We start from the raw sequence: 15,404 nt of genomic DNA, 5'->3' as shown, positions 1-15,404 counted from the left end.
GTTCATGCATCTCACATTATCATGCATCATTGCATATGTCCATAACCATGTAATTGAATTGGGTTAGGACTAAACCCTAAAGTGTAGCCACCCAATCAACAAGGGTATTGAGGTTGGAAACTGGTGGTATAAAGTAGTGGTACTAGTGGGCGCCCAAAAGGCAATAAGAAGACTATGAGGGGACACTGAATACCCTAGTGTATCATTCATGTCATGCCAAGGTAGCAGGTACTTAAGGTATTAGCATCAGGTTGTTGGGGTGTACATCCAAGATAGCGGGTGCTTAGGGCATGGTAGAATATCTCCCTCTTGAGCGAGATCTCGCCACCCTGAAAAAACGAGATCTCGAACATCTCAAAGAGACCTCAGTCAAGATGTGTGATTTTTTTTACATAAACTCGGTGGCCCATCTCGGTAGGTTTTAGGGTCCTAGTTGGGCTTAAACTTGGTATTTAGCCTATTTAAGGCCTTTTAAACACATTGGTGGCCTTAGATTTGTGACAAAACAACCCTAAATATGATTTCTAAGTATACCCATAGTGTGAAACCGAAATATTGTAGGATTAGAGAATGCAAGGTTATGTAACATGCAATATAGAACCTTTAAGGCATATAAATGAAAAGCAAGTATATCAAATACATCAAATAACTTAAATGAAATCAAAATTTCATCCATATGAGTATCACAATCTCAACTTTCGAGAATAGAATAATAAAGTTATACAACCATTAGAAGTTCTATATAAGTCATTAATTCATAAGTTCATAAGACAAGCAAAGAATAATTGATCTTCCTTCGATTTTGTAGATGTGCTAAGAGTAGTTGTAGGCGAAAATCCACCTGAAATTCGCAAAAAAATCCTAAAAAAATTGAGAGTTCTAGCGAGATATAACAAGATCTAGGGTGAGATATGGCAAGATCTCGAGCGAGATATCCCATTTCGTAGAACTCTATCTCTATCTCGTCTCGGTTTATGAAAAAACCGAGATATCTCGCGAGATCTCCCACCATGCTTCAAGGTGATATTGTTTGACATTGGTCTACACTCCAATTATATTGGGATAGGAAAGTCTCTGACATGTGTTGGTCCTATACCAATGGTCATGCATTTTCTTTTCCATGAGTGATGATGAGTGAATGGTGAGGATGATGAGATAGTGGTAAGGGGATGAGTTGAGATGAGATGTGATACGAGCGGACTGAGATGCTCTTCACCCCAATTGTGGTGCGGAGTGTGGCCCTTACCCTCAACCCCCTATCATGCATTTTCATTTTTGTGAATTGAGTGTGGCCCTCCCTTTAAAGACTCGTATTACTTCAAACTTTAAAGCATGCTACAATAGTTAGAGACGTACACTACAATACATGTTTGGAATTTTGGATGGCACATAAGGACTCCATAACATACATATTGAATGTGATTGTTTCCCTTCACAAGTTCAGTGGAACTCATCCCTCAAGAATTCTTCTTTTTTAGATGATGCTACAAGACACGAGATAGTCCTAGAGACAAAGGTCAACCAACCTATGGAGACGGGGTTGTGGAAAAAGAGGAACACTTAATGCCGTTACACGATGTTGCTGCTATACTTGCTCTTGGGATATTCATAGATGTAGTTATCACTTGTAGAAACTCTGTTTTAGTCATTATAAATGGACAACTGCAAAGTACCAGGTAACCTAAATAAGTAAATTCCAAATAAACTACCATTGAACATTATCAATATTTAATTTCCTTTTATTCTACTGATGTGGATATTATAAATGATGCTCGATTACCGTACTGTATCGGATAGTCTGACAGGGACTCATGTGTGGACTCCTGGACACTGGGGTAGACCCGGCACGCCCAGGGTGGGGTGTGACAATAAATGTTTGGTCAGTTATTCCATTAGCGAACTCAAGGACACTGCAGTATAACATCCTCCCTTTAAAGGTCAATCATATTCTTCTTGGGCGACCTTGGGTGTTTGATAAAAGTCCAACATTGTGGATATGCAAATGCCTACTATTTCAAGAACAGCAACGAAACCATGAAGTTTATTCCTGCTAAGGACCTCTCTGACATTCTGCTCAAGAAGCAGGCTCATTCCTCCACCAATGAGTTGTTTCAGATGGCCTCCTTAGTCCCTTTCCAAACTTGATGGATTCAAATTCTTATAAGAGGAGAGCTAAAGCAATAGCCATGGCATGGCTGGACCAACATGATCCACTTTGGAAACTCAAACCAAGAGTTGGCCCTAAATCAAATTTTGGGTATGAGAAGGGCTGGAATGATTAGTGATATTAAAGATACTAGTATTATATTATTTTAAGTATTTTAATTGCTTAGGTAGATTACGTAGGAATATCATATTAGTTGATTCCCTTTCTCAGCATTAGCTTAGTGTGGTAGTTTCCTATTTCAGCTAGTTTCTATTTTTGAGACACTTATTTCCTATCTATTATGCAACTGTATGAGGAATTTTTGAGTCATTAAATTTGATTAATAAAGAGTCTTAGTAGAGAACCTCCAACATGAGTTTTGAATGTGATTTTACCCTTACCCTTCTTCTTCCTATTCTCCTAATTCTTTCAGTGCAGCCCACCTCAGCAGCCTTCTCAGGCTCTGCATTATTAACAATACCAAATGTGTCCATAGAGTCCCACCAGAAAGAAACAAGTCCTACCTACTCCCTAGCTACCAGCCTACCTTCATTTATAAAACAATTAAATAACATCTATTATCTCTACTAAGGACTACTTAATAAACATCTATCAACTCTAAAAGGAATAGGCATAAAAAAAATAAAAAAAATAAAAAACTAAGCATTGGGGTTTCCGAAGTCAACTCATGAATCCATGTTTGAGATCCACAAAGTTAGCCGATTACAAAGGGAAACCAATCAATGAAGCCCCAACCATACAGCTATCAACCCTAGGTTGTTTTCCAAGGAAAAAGTTTTCCTTGGTGTTGGATCTGCATCACCACCATTACATATGGTGTTGTCGGGGCTTAAGTGTCTATGCTAATAGTATTTTATATTTGTACGATTTCATAATTGTTTTATCAATATTAAGTCTCCCCATTCATGTGCAATTTCCTTGTTTTACTCGATGGTTCTGATTCTGCCCTTCAGTGGCAAAACACTGTAAAATATGCAATAGTACATGATGCATACAACAGTTTGGTGATTCACTGCCAAGTGCCAACAGAGTGCAAATCCTAAAAACCACTTTAAGTTACTTTCCTTACAGTATGATAATTTACATAAATCTAGGCAAAAAAAGTTTTCTTAGAAGTATCAGAGCATGATGTGGCCACCAAAATGACCGACAGTCTACCAAAAATATATTACTTAAGAAAAATTTTGGTATTTCGATCATTTTGGTTTGACTAAAATTGCCTAACAAACAATATTTAGAACTACTGTTACATAAAGAGAGATGTACCTGTGCGCCCTTTCTAAAATATCTCTTCTCAACCTCTGGTAACATATGCTCCGAATATCTGCCAGACCCATGTGGTCCAGGGTCCTCAAAACTGTTTAACATGGTAAATGATGAAGTGCATTAAAAAGATGAAAGAGTTTGGACCTCATCCAAATGGTAGACATATCAATATTACTGTATGAAAGCTTCAACCTTGATAATGCAACAACCATCCTCACAAACTTTTTGTAGTACAGAAGTTAAAAATAAATAGATTGGCATCGTTTAATCTGTCAAACCATATTACAACATGTAAAACATAACTAATGGGAGAGTAAAACAGGCTTACCAGTCAATAAAGCTTATGTTTGTGTCCATCAAATAATGATACACGTAATCAAAATTGTGAAGTGGCACACAACTGCATTAGAAGGGGTAAAAGTACTCAAATTTATGACCGAAGGAAAATCAACCAAGACTGGGGGTTGGGATGCTGGGTGCACACTTCAAGGAATTGAATGACCCAATCACCTGTCAGAAAGTAAAACAAATTGTTGGTTATCTGGGTCTTGGAGTGCGTTGGCCAAAAGTCTCCGCTCAGCATCAACCATTGAAATTTCCCCCCATGTAACCTGCATAAATATTGTCACGTCAGCAAGTTTGCAAACTAAAGATAGGTTAGGATCACCTCAGTTGCTCCATAACAAATATACTTATAACAAAACCAATCATCACAAACACATGCCAACCTCACATTGTTTTACTAAACAGAGATGGAAAGCATCTCCATAACAAATAAACTGACTCTAATAGAAAAGCAACAATCAGAAACCTATAACAAATAGTTTTTGGGTATTGCAGAATCTAGTACAAGAACAATACATAGGTAGGTGTAAGGGGCAAGCAATCTAGACATGGATCTGTTATAAATTGGGCTTCACATTTCTGTTCCCCCATGTGCAATGTTTACTCAAGCTCAGTTCTCTATAGTCTATCCATCAGCATATAAGATGCTATCTACGGAACTTCAATTCAAGAGAGATAAGAAGAAACTAAAATAATGATTCACATGCACTAGCTTTGAAGACAGGGTACTTTCTAGGAAGGATGTCTCATTTACCTTTTCACTGTGAATGTCTCGATCAAGAAAATAACGACTCACATGCACAGGTTTTTCCCTTGATGCATGTACATAGACAGTAAATCTGTCTTCATGTCCCTGCAAAAACCAATGAAAAACTTATCTTAATTCTCAATCAACTCACAGAGAAACTTTATAAAGAAGCAATGATTGACTCTAAATCTCTGGTGCAAATTTTATTCCTCTTTGGTCAAAAAGTTTGAAAGATTTCATCCTAGAGGGCGAATAGAACAATCATTTCACTTATATTCTTCACTTGGGAACTTTAAGTCCATCTCAGCCTTTTCCAGTTTGTTTTGATGTAACCCAAAATTCTAGGATTTCTGTACTTGATTATTTTACCCTAAAATACGGTTACTCCAGGATCCTCTCTTAGTGAACCAGCAATTAAGGACTAACAATTGTAGTTGAGGAATATGTGGGAAGAATCAGGTAACAATTAGGGTCTTAACAATCACTAAGATGGGATAGATTTTGGGTTGGTTAAGGTTTTGGGGAAAGTTATGGAGAAAGTTTAATTACAAAACCTAGCTGGGTTGTGATAAATTAGGAAAAAGGTAAAATTAGGGTTTTAACAAAACCCAAGATGGGATGGTTTATTTGGTAATAGATATCCAAACTCACCCTAGATAGGATGGGATAGGAAAGGGAAGCCCAGGGTCGGGTCTAAGGAAGGTTTAGGGATGAATGGATGAAGGAATTGGACTGTTTTAAGGTTCTTGGCTGATCTTGAATGGGTTCTTGAATTCTTGAATGGATCTTGGAATCTTTCCCTTTCTTTCTTGATCTTTCTTCTTCCTTTCTTTTCTTTCTTCCATTCTTTCTTCCATTCTTTCTTCTCCTCTTTCTTTCTTTCTTTCTTTCTTTCTTTCTTTCTTTCTGCCACAAGATCAAGAAGGGAAATAAGGGAGAGGGAGGGTGGGGTCTGCTACTGCAAGGAATAGGAGAGGTGGGAAGGGTGGAGGCTAGCCGCCACAAGGGATCGGCCAAGGGGGAGGGTCTTGCAATGGGGAAGGGAAGAGGAATTAGGTAGGGGAGGGGGCCAGGATGAAACTTGTTGGGGGAGGTCTGAGTTCTAAATTTGAGTTGAAGACGACTATCACCAAGGTTGAGAAGGATGAAGAACAAAGTTGCAATTCCAATTCACTAAAACTCTCAACCCAAGTTGTGGGCTAGGCTTCCCACGACTCCAAGTCTTCAATTCTATTAATCTTCAACTGAATTTTACAAGGAGGTTGGGGGTGGGGGTGCTCTAAATAGCCTTACACTTTTTTTTTTTTTTTTTTTTTGGGGGGGGGGGGGGGAGATAGGGACTCAACAAGGAAACTAAATTGGACTAAACCAGGGAATCCTTTTTAGAGTAGGATCCTCCTTAGAACTCAATAAATAAATAACCACTAAAAAGGAATCTTCTAAAAACAATTTGCAAAATTAATAACTAATTATCCAAAAGGAATCTTTAAAATTGATTCCAACTAGGACTTCATCTCTAACTAAGACTCTCAATACTAACAAATTTAAAATAAATAAAATAAAATAAGAGAAGCGAACTTTGTTATATGGTAGGTTGGCCTATCCACTTGGTGCGCCGATGGGCTTGGTTCTTGGGCCCAATTTGATGGTTTGAGAAGGGGGGGAGGGGGTAGGCTTGCTTATCTATTGTTGAACTTCATATTTCCATTGGGTATGATTTGCCATAATCTGTATGTCTTCTTGGTAACTCCAGTGGTTTAAGCCATCAAGACTAGATAACCTTGGTTTGAGTCCTTCTAGTTTGCTCTTAGTGTTTGTCTCTTCATAGCTTCCTCTGGTAGGTTCAATGGCAGTAGCAGCACTATCTTCTGACCCCTAGGTTTAACAATGCATTTGTTCTCCCTGCAAGTGATTTTGACATGTTGTCAAAAAGCCAAGGTCTTCCTAGTACAATATCAGATAGCTTCATATGTACTACATCACACCAGATTTCAGTAGGAAAAAAATTGTAGAGTAACCAGAACTAGGCACCTAGTGGCTGGTTATGACATCAAGTCTAGCATTGTTGAGAAGGGAGACATTGTATGGTTAGGGATGCTTCTCTGGCTTGAGTTCGACCCTTTGCCCAAAACTTCAAGACCACATTGACACTGTTGCCCCTGTGTATACTGGTCTGGGCAAGCAATCCTCCAGCCTTCAATCTAGCATAGAAGATGGTGTTCTTTCTCAAGTCTTCTCCTTCTGTATTTGCAATCAAACTTTTAGGCATGACATTCAGATTGGCCACAAAATAAAAAAGATCCTCACTAAATTTCTTCTTTTGGTTCAAGCTCAACTCATGGACACAATAATACTTCATCTGCACCTTCCTAGTTGACATTTAGGACCAAGAACTCTTCTTTGAGGGCACTCTCTGGCAAGTGCCCTAGTTCATGGCAATAGGAGCATTCACCTGGGTTATTGCCGAAAAAATGGGCCTCTATTCACTGCTCTGATTGGTTTTGGCACCTTAAGGAGATTGCTAATAGATGGGGCGTATGATTTGTTGTTGACGGGATCCTTCCTGTAATCTTGATTAGAATGCTTCTTTCGAGAAAGGAGAGTCTCTGCATGTAGGGCTTTATCAAAGAGATCCTGAAGATCCAAGATTTCTATAACCCCACCCATATATCATGTTTCATACCAAGTTTGAACCTGCTCAGGGTCTGGAGCTTACACTCTCGAATGCCTGTCCTGGAAGCTAGGGAGCCAAACTGTTGGATGTAGTCAACCACTGGCATAGTTCCCTGTTTGAGTGTATGGAATTGTTTCTGGAGTCTGGTTTTGTAGTGCTCATGTAGATAACTCTCAATCAACTCTTTTCTCATCGAGTCCAAGTGCTAAGCTCTCTACCCTCATGGTATAGTTCCCTTTCCATGGTATTGCACCAATCCATGGCAGCCCCAACAGGTTTGGTTCTAACTAACCTCATCTTCCTATCCTCTAATAGGGCATACCAATCAAAATAGTCATTTAGGTGAGCTCTCCAATCATAGAAAGCTTGGGGTCTTAAGGAGCTATTGAATTATGCTAATTCAAGTTTCACCTTATGGTGGGCTGCACCCCTTCTGTGATCATGGCCTCCAGTGAAATATGAACTGATTATGTTCCTCAAGGTGGTTGGGACTGGATTTTATCAGTATAGTGGCCTCCCCTTCATATCATACCTCTCATAGATTGAGTTGTCATACCTCAATTCCCTGGTTTGGCTGTTCCTGTCCCTGTCATCTTTGGTTGCCACGGATGATATGGTGCTCCTTCTGCCTCATCTCTGTACCTCTATAGGCTCCGCTGTTTTCTCCACACTGAGGTACATAGATCTGAGAGTTCAATCTTGAAGCTGGTAGTGGAGTCTGAATGGGATCTCCAAGTCTTGCTTGCTCCAGATGGGTTACCCTAGTGTTCAAATCTTGTACTTGGGTTGCAAGTCCCTGAATTGTGCCAACATCTCATGCTGGGTCTTCTGAATGCGTTCAAGTTGTCTAGCAATCGTTCATTCATCCAAAGCTCTAATACCAAATTGATGTAACCCAAAATTTTAGGGTTTACATACTTGATTATTTAACCCTAAAATTAGGGTTACTCCAGGATCCTCTCATTGTGAACCAACAACTAAGGACTAGCAATTGTAGTTGAGGAATATGTGGGAAGGACTAGGTAACAATTAGGGCTTTACAATCAATAGGATGGGATATATTTTGGGTTGGTTAAGGTTTTGGGAAAGATAAGGAGAAAATTTACTAACAAAACCTAGATGGGTCGGAATAAATTAGGAAAAAGGTAAAATCAGGGTTTTAACAAAACCCAAGATGGGATGTTTTATTTTTTTTGGATGAATAAATAATATATAAAAGCAACAAGCAACACTATAGGAGAAGATTATAGAGGAACTGAAGAAGGGGGGGGGGAGGAGCAAGGAGCTCAAGAGGGAGAGATGAGAGAGCAACCGGAGACCCCGAAGCTAACAATTAACCTATTTCTGGGGTTGTCGGCAACAAAGGGATGGGGGAGGGATAGCAATCTAGAAGATACATCAAAGTAGATGGCTTTCCAAATCAAGTCTAAGGATCGAGATTTGGGAGTCCATCTTCTAAGGTTGCGCTCCCACCAAATGTGATGGATGATGGCACTAAAGACTAGTTTGCCTAAGCGATCGCAAATTGAGTGAATGGCAAAATTCCTCGAGATCCAGGACCAATCACGAACAAACCCATAAGAGCGTCTCGAGCGGGGCCATATGGATGCAAGAGCTCTATCCCAAATGGGACGGGAGAAGGAGCATAAGAAGAAAAGGTGATCAATGTCCTCTGAACCATTCCCGCAAAGGGTGCATCTAGGGTTGGCGGGGATATGGCAGCTAATGAGGAAGGATTGGGTAGGGAGAGCATGTTTGAGAGCTCTCCAAAGGGTGAGGGTATGGCGGGGGATGTGGCCTTTGAACCAAACCAAATGGGACCAGGGGACAGGGGGATGGGGTGAGCAGAGAAGGCTCCAAACAGAGGAAGTGGTAAAGGATTTGGATGGCGAAGGGGATCAAATGGTGGTATTGCAAGACAGGTTAAGGATAGGGGGAGCGAATTCCAAACATGTGTGAGGCTAGGGTGGGGGAGAGGGGACCAAGCCCCGTGGGAGATGAAGATGTCGAGGGTGGCAGACTTAGGGATGCGGGTCTTATAGACTGTGCGAGGACCAAGAAGGGTGAAGAGAATGCCCAACGGATGCCAAAGGTCAAGCCAGAAAAGGGTGGAGGAACCAAGCGAGACTTGGATAGAGATGGTGGAGAGAGTGCAGGGCCAAAGGAGAAAAATCTTCCTCCAGATCCAAGAAGGATTTGAGGGCAAGAAGCAGTCCAAAAAGAATCCTGTTTGAGAATGTAAGAAAGGAGACCCAGATGGGGTCATGCTTGGGATCTTTTATTTGGTAATAGGAAGTATCCAGACTCACCCTAGATAGGATAAGGTGGGAAAGGGAAGCCTACGGCTAAGTCTAGGGAGGGTTTAGGGATGAATTGATGAGGTATGGGGCTGTTTTGAGGTTAGCTGATCATGAGTGGATTCTTGAATTCTAAAATGGATCTTGGAATGTTTCCCTTTCTTTCTTTCTTCTTCTTTCTTTCTTTCTTTTCTTTTCTTCTTTTTTTTTTCTATTTTTTATTTCATCTTTTCTTTCATTATTTCTTTGTCTTTTCTGAACTTCTTTTCTGCACAAGATAAGCAAGGAAAAGAAGGGAGAGGGAGGCGGGGTCTTCTGCCGCAAGGAATAGGAGAGGTGAGAGGGGTAGGGGCTTGCTGCTAAAAGGGCTAGAGGAAGGGGGAGGGTCTTGTAATGGGGTAGGGGAGGGGGCTGGGATGGAACTTACTTGTTGGGGGAGGTCTAAATTCTAAACTCAAATTGAAGATGATTGTCACCAAGCTTGAGAAGGATGAAGAACAAAGTTAGAATTCCATAAAATTCACTACAACTCTCAACCCAAGTCGTCAAATAAGCTTCCCACGACTCCCAAGTCTTCAATTCTATTAATCTTCGGCTGAACTTTACAAGGAGGTGGGGCGCTTTAAATAGCCTCACTTTCGGGCCTCATATGGACTCAAAATGATTTGGATTCTTACACACTACCTATTTCAAGCATAATAAACACAATGGAACTAGTATTTTGCCAACCAAAAAAAACCATTGAAAATTTATCCTTCAAATATACTAACAAATGACTGGTTCCGACAAGTGCAAACTATATTGCATACAGGCATATAGAATCATGGTGGGAGATCTCGCTCTCGAGCGAGATCTCGCTACCATGAAAAACCGAGATCTCGGTCGAGATATGCCATTTTTTGGGAGTCAACTCGGTAGCCCATCTCGGTGGGTTTTAAGGTCCCAGTTAGGCTAAAACTTGGTTTATAGCCTATTTGATGCCCTTTGAACACACTAGTGGGCTTGGATTTGTGAGAAAACAGCCCTAAGTATGATTTCTAAGTCTACCCATATTGTGAAACCGAAATGCTGTAGGATTAGAGAATGCAAGGTATCAAATAAATGAAAATCATGTGTATCAAATACATCAAATAACTTAAATGTCATCAAGATAACATTCATATGAGTATTACAATCTTAACTTTCAAGAATAGAATGATAAAAGTATACAACCATTAGAAGTTTTATATAAGTCATTAACGCATAAGTTCATAAGACAAGTAGAGGATGATTGAGCTTTCTTTGATGTTGTAGATGTGCTAAGAGTAGTTGCAAGTGAAACTTTGGCTGAAATCTACAAAAAATTTGGTAAAAATTGAGAGTTCCAGCGAGATATGGCGAGATTTGGGGCGAGATATGGCGAGATATGGCGAGATATAGCGAGATACGGCGAGATATGGCGAGATATGGCGAGATCTCGAGCGAGATATCCCATCTCGCAGATCTCGCCCTTGATCTCGTCTCGGTTTATGAAAAAACCGAGATATCTCGCGAGATCTCGCGAGATCTCCCACCATGTATAGAATCATTAGCATACATCTCAACTTCTAGGGTAAGCAGTCAAGTCGAATACTACCTATAGGAATTGAAGGGAAGAGATGGACAAGGGTAGGAATGGAATCCAGTTCTTATGGCCAATGCGAGGGATAGAATTCGATGATGAATTGTTTGGTACATATACAAGTCAACAAAATAAAATGACCGACTACATCAAATGCTGGTGTCTCACATATATTAAGTTGAAGCCTATATACACATACATAATTTTAGAAAATAATTATTAAAATCAGAAAATGAAAAAATGGTAGCAAATAATAAAAAGATAAGTTTAACAAAACACAATCATAGAACGTAGTCCTAGGCTTAACATATATTAATTTCAAGGCAATACATGATCATTTAAGGCATGAACAAAACAAGAATAAAAAAAGGGAAAGTTTGGCATTGTTGGGTATGGCTCATGCTTCACATTCTATTGTTGTCGGAGTTTCTTTTATAGCTATTGTGGCTTAAGAGGTGTTTGGAGGCAAAAAATGAGCAAAAGAGGTGTTTGAAGGCAAAGGAGTCGTGGAAATTAGGTGAAAATGGGATAGAAATCAACAAAAACTGAGGAAAAACAAGTTGGAATGTCGAAATTTGACACTTTTCCGAAATAATTGAAATTTCATTTTGTTTTTGAAAAATGCATACATTTCGACCGAAATTGTCAAAATTTCGGTCGAATTTTCTTCTATGATAAATAACCACTAAAAAGGAATCTTCTAAACACAACTTGCAAAATTAATAACTAATTATTCAAAAGGAATCTTACTTTAAAATTATCCCAATCGGGACTCTACCTTTGACTATAGGACCTCAATACTAACCCAATTGCACAAAGAAAAAGAAGAAAAAAAGGAGAGAGAGGCTAGATATGGACTCATAAAAATATAGAAACATTACTGGACCAGCATTCAAAAGAGGTGGGAAAAAGATCCAACTATCCATTGTAGGGTTCAGCCAGTCCACTTGGTGGGCTGATGGGCTTGGTTCTTGGGCCCAATTTGCTGGTTAGAGAAGGGAGGGAAGCCTGCTTACATCGTGTTTGATTTGGACAACATAAAAGGGAGTCATGGATTTAAAATCCCCTTGTTTTGGGTTAAATTTGTCAGGTTTTGGATGGGCTCTTAAAAATTAAGCTTAGAATTACCGAACATTCCCATTTCAAGCTATTTCAAATTTCCCAATATTGTTGTTCAGGCTTACGTAATATTGGAGTTAATATGATACTTAGTTATAATTTATTTTTCAACATTTATATAAAGCATATGTTCCCAAAACATTCCAAAGAGAACTGCTGAAGAGCAACAACTTTCGTGTTGGAATCATGCCAAAAACAATTGCAGAAACAAAATTCACAACCAAGATTTACAAACAGTTAAATGCTGATACAAAGCAATCAATCCCATTTCATTGATAGACACTGGGAGTGATGTAGGCAGGGTTGAGCCCCCCTATAATTGGGTAAAAACCCAAATGCAAAGGCCCAATCCAAAGTTGGCCAAATAACCCAAGGTATTCTGGCCATTTTTCCAACCCTTTTAGGGCTCAAAAGGGGTCTCATTGGAACCCCCTCAATCCAACGGTCATAGATCTATCTTAATTTTTTTTTATTTGGATTAGTATTTTGTGAGTTCTGATGGAGTCTACTCAGTGTGGGAGTCTCAATTGGAATCCATTTTGGAGTGAGATTCCTTGGGATAATTAGCCTTAACATTGCAAGTTGTTTTTCTTTAAAATTCCTTGTGGATATTATTTATTGAGTGTAAGAGGGATCCCAGTATATAAAGGATTCCCTAGTCAAGTTTATGTTTCCAAGTTACTCTCTAAGTTTTTCCCTCCATTGCAAAGCTAATAGCCCACCCTAATTCATTGTAAAGGGAGTTGAATTGATGAATCAAATTTTTTGTTGGAGGCAAACAAGATCATCGTCTTCTTGGGAGGGCCACAAAGGATTTAAAAAGAGTTTCTTCTTCAATTCAGCAACAAATCTTCAATTCCAGCAGCAATTCAACCATAGCAGCAGTCTTTAACCATCTCCAAGTGAACATCATCACGAACCCCATCCCTAGCCTTCCCTCTTCTTACCCCATCCGTTGCACCCTTCTTTTTTATTTTCTTGAATTTTCAGACTTTTCTTGAGACCCAAGTTTCAAGGTCAAATCTACACCAATCTAATTGTTAGATCTGTCATTGGACGAAAAAAAAAATTGTTAGATCTGTCCCAAACTTTAGAAGCCTCATCCCCCCAACCCTAGGAAACTTAGGTCCCATTTTGATTGTCCGATTTCAAGATATAATTAATATCTTGGATTTCATACTTCCAAAGACCCTAAAAACAAGAACCTTAGCATCTTTCAATTTAGCCACCAAAGCACCAAACTCAGGGGATCTGTCGTAAACCCAGTTTTAGGGTTAAGGGTAGTTTTGGGATTTCCCTAAACCGAAGGGCTGTGCAGGATTACCAGCAAAGAGAAAGGGTATTCTAGACTATGTAGGGTGTTTTATAGCTCTGAAAACACTGTTGTAATGATTAATTCAGGTCTGAATTTCAATGCATTATGAATTCCAGATCTGAGTTTAAAGTAAAAAAGGACTGAAAACAAATAAGGTTTTAGGGTTTCAGCTAGGTGGAAGGATGGGCTGCTGCTTCTGCTATGTAATTTCAGATCTCTGCCCAAGGTTTCAGGGTGTAGGGGAAGGACTAAGTTGGGTAAGGGCATACCTTTCAGAAGTAGAGACAAATTGCAGAATTCTCTATTTGAAGAAGAGATGAAGTTAGAGGAAGTATCAGGCTTTAGGGAAATAGGGTTTAATTAGGTAACAACAATAGGATTACTGCCCAGGGGTAGGTGCAATCCTAGAGGGAGGAAAAAGGAAACTAAAGAGGCTGGGGAGGTGCGGTAGGCAGGGGGTGGGGTTTGCTGCTATTGCAGGGGACAAAAGGGGAAGGGGGGACTTACGGATGCAAGTGGAGAGTTGGGGAGGGTTGGGACTTTGATGGAACAGAAGGGGAAGGGAGAGAGAGGGTGTGCTGGGGTAGAGGGGGTAGTTTCTAGGGGTTGCACAGCAAAGGAAGGGGCAGGGAGGGGATGCAATGGCCTAAGATGCAGGGGAAGGGTAAGGCATTTGTTGTATACTTACTTGGACTGCTGTGAATGCTTGATGGCTGCTTGTTGACTGCTGAAATGACAAACAAGAAAAAGCTGAACTTGAACAAAAACTCTTAACCATGGCCTCCTCGACCAGGAAACTTGATGTGACCAAGGTTGACCCCTATAATTGGACCCAAAACTTAGGCCAAAGGGCCCAATCCAGAGCTGGCCAAATACCCAGGGGTATTTTGGTTATTTACCCAGCCCTTTTGGGGCTCAGGATGGGTCTGGTTGGAACCCCTTCAAGGGTTATGGATCTTTTTTTATTTTTTTATTTGTGGTAGCATTGTGTAAGTCATGAAAGACTCCCAGTCCATTGCAATTTCTTAGTTTGAATTGTGTTGGAATTGGTTAGGTTGTGGATAAGATAAGACTGTTTAACAATAGGGTTCTTATCTTTTAGGAGTTTGCTTTGGATTAAGATTTGTCTTTATTAGTGGTTGTGAATTACTTAGGTAAGAAGTCTTTTCCTAAAGAGAATCTAATAGATAAAGTCTTAGTTACGTTGGTCTCTAAGTCTTAGTTGAGATTGAGTCAATTTCTTTTTTTTTTTGTAAAGTTAATAAATAGCCAAATATTCAGTCTTGATTATTGAATAAAGTTACTGAGTTTGTGGATCATGTTTCCTAGTTGAGGAGGCCAGGGTTGAGTAAAGAATTTGTTCAAGATCAAGCAACCTTCAATCAATTTGCAGCCTTTCTTCTTAATTCCAGCATCTAGAAGCCTTCAAGCAAGAAATCCAGCTACCAATCTCTTGCAGATTCTACAAACAAGTTGAACCCCTCCCCAACTGCAGCCCTGACCCATCTTCTTTCTCGTCTTCTTCATATACCTTGCGACTCCAAGTACCTGCTGTTTCAGACCAAGAAACATCAAGAAAACACCAAGAATCTCCAAGAACCTTAATGTACCACCTTGGCAGCAGCCAAGAAACCCTCCCCTACCTCACCAAACCCTACAGCACCCTCTTTCCCCCTTTTTTTTTCTGTTTCTTTATTTTTTGGATTTTCTGTTTCTTGCGGCAGTTCTGAAAAAGCAGAAAAGAATAAAGCGGGGGAAGAAAAAAAAAGAAGAAAGAAGAAAGAGAGAAGAGAAAGAACCGTGAGATTTTTCCTTCTCGTTCCCAAGCATAAGTCTCCCTTCCCTTATCTAAGATATTTCCCTTCCCCTCCTT

General features: G+C 39.8%; 1 protein-coding gene across 1 annotated transcript in view; it reads right to left on the bottom strand.

Moving 5' to 3' along the window:
• Positions 1-15,404, bottom strand: part of LOC149015768 (glycosyltransferase BC10-like) — a 46,246-nt gene that overhangs the window by 19,113 nt on the left and 11,729 nt on the right. The window contains exons 3-6 of the mRNA XM_089155475.1: positions 4,533-4,631; positions 3,944-4,044; positions 3,762-3,833; positions 3,434-3,524 (exon numbers count right to left, since the gene is read on the bottom strand). Of these exons, the coding sequence (XP_089011601.1) occupies positions 3,434-3,524; positions 3,762-3,833; positions 3,944-4,044; positions 4,533-4,631 (363 nt within the window). The remainder of the gene's footprint in view (positions 1-3,433; positions 3,525-3,761; positions 3,834-3,943; positions 4,045-4,532; positions 4,632-15,404) is intronic.

Source organism: Hakea prostrata, chromosome 5, assembly GCF_041222555.1.
Source record: "Hakea prostrata isolate BN-2017 chromosome 5, UWA_Hpros_2, whole genome shotgun sequence".
Lineage (NCBI taxonomy): Eukaryota > Viridiplantae > Streptophyta > Magnoliopsida > Proteales > Proteaceae > Hakea > Hakea prostrata.
The sequence above is the reverse complement of the archived record's forward strand: the minus strand, read 5'-3'. Positions and strand labels throughout refer to the sequence as shown.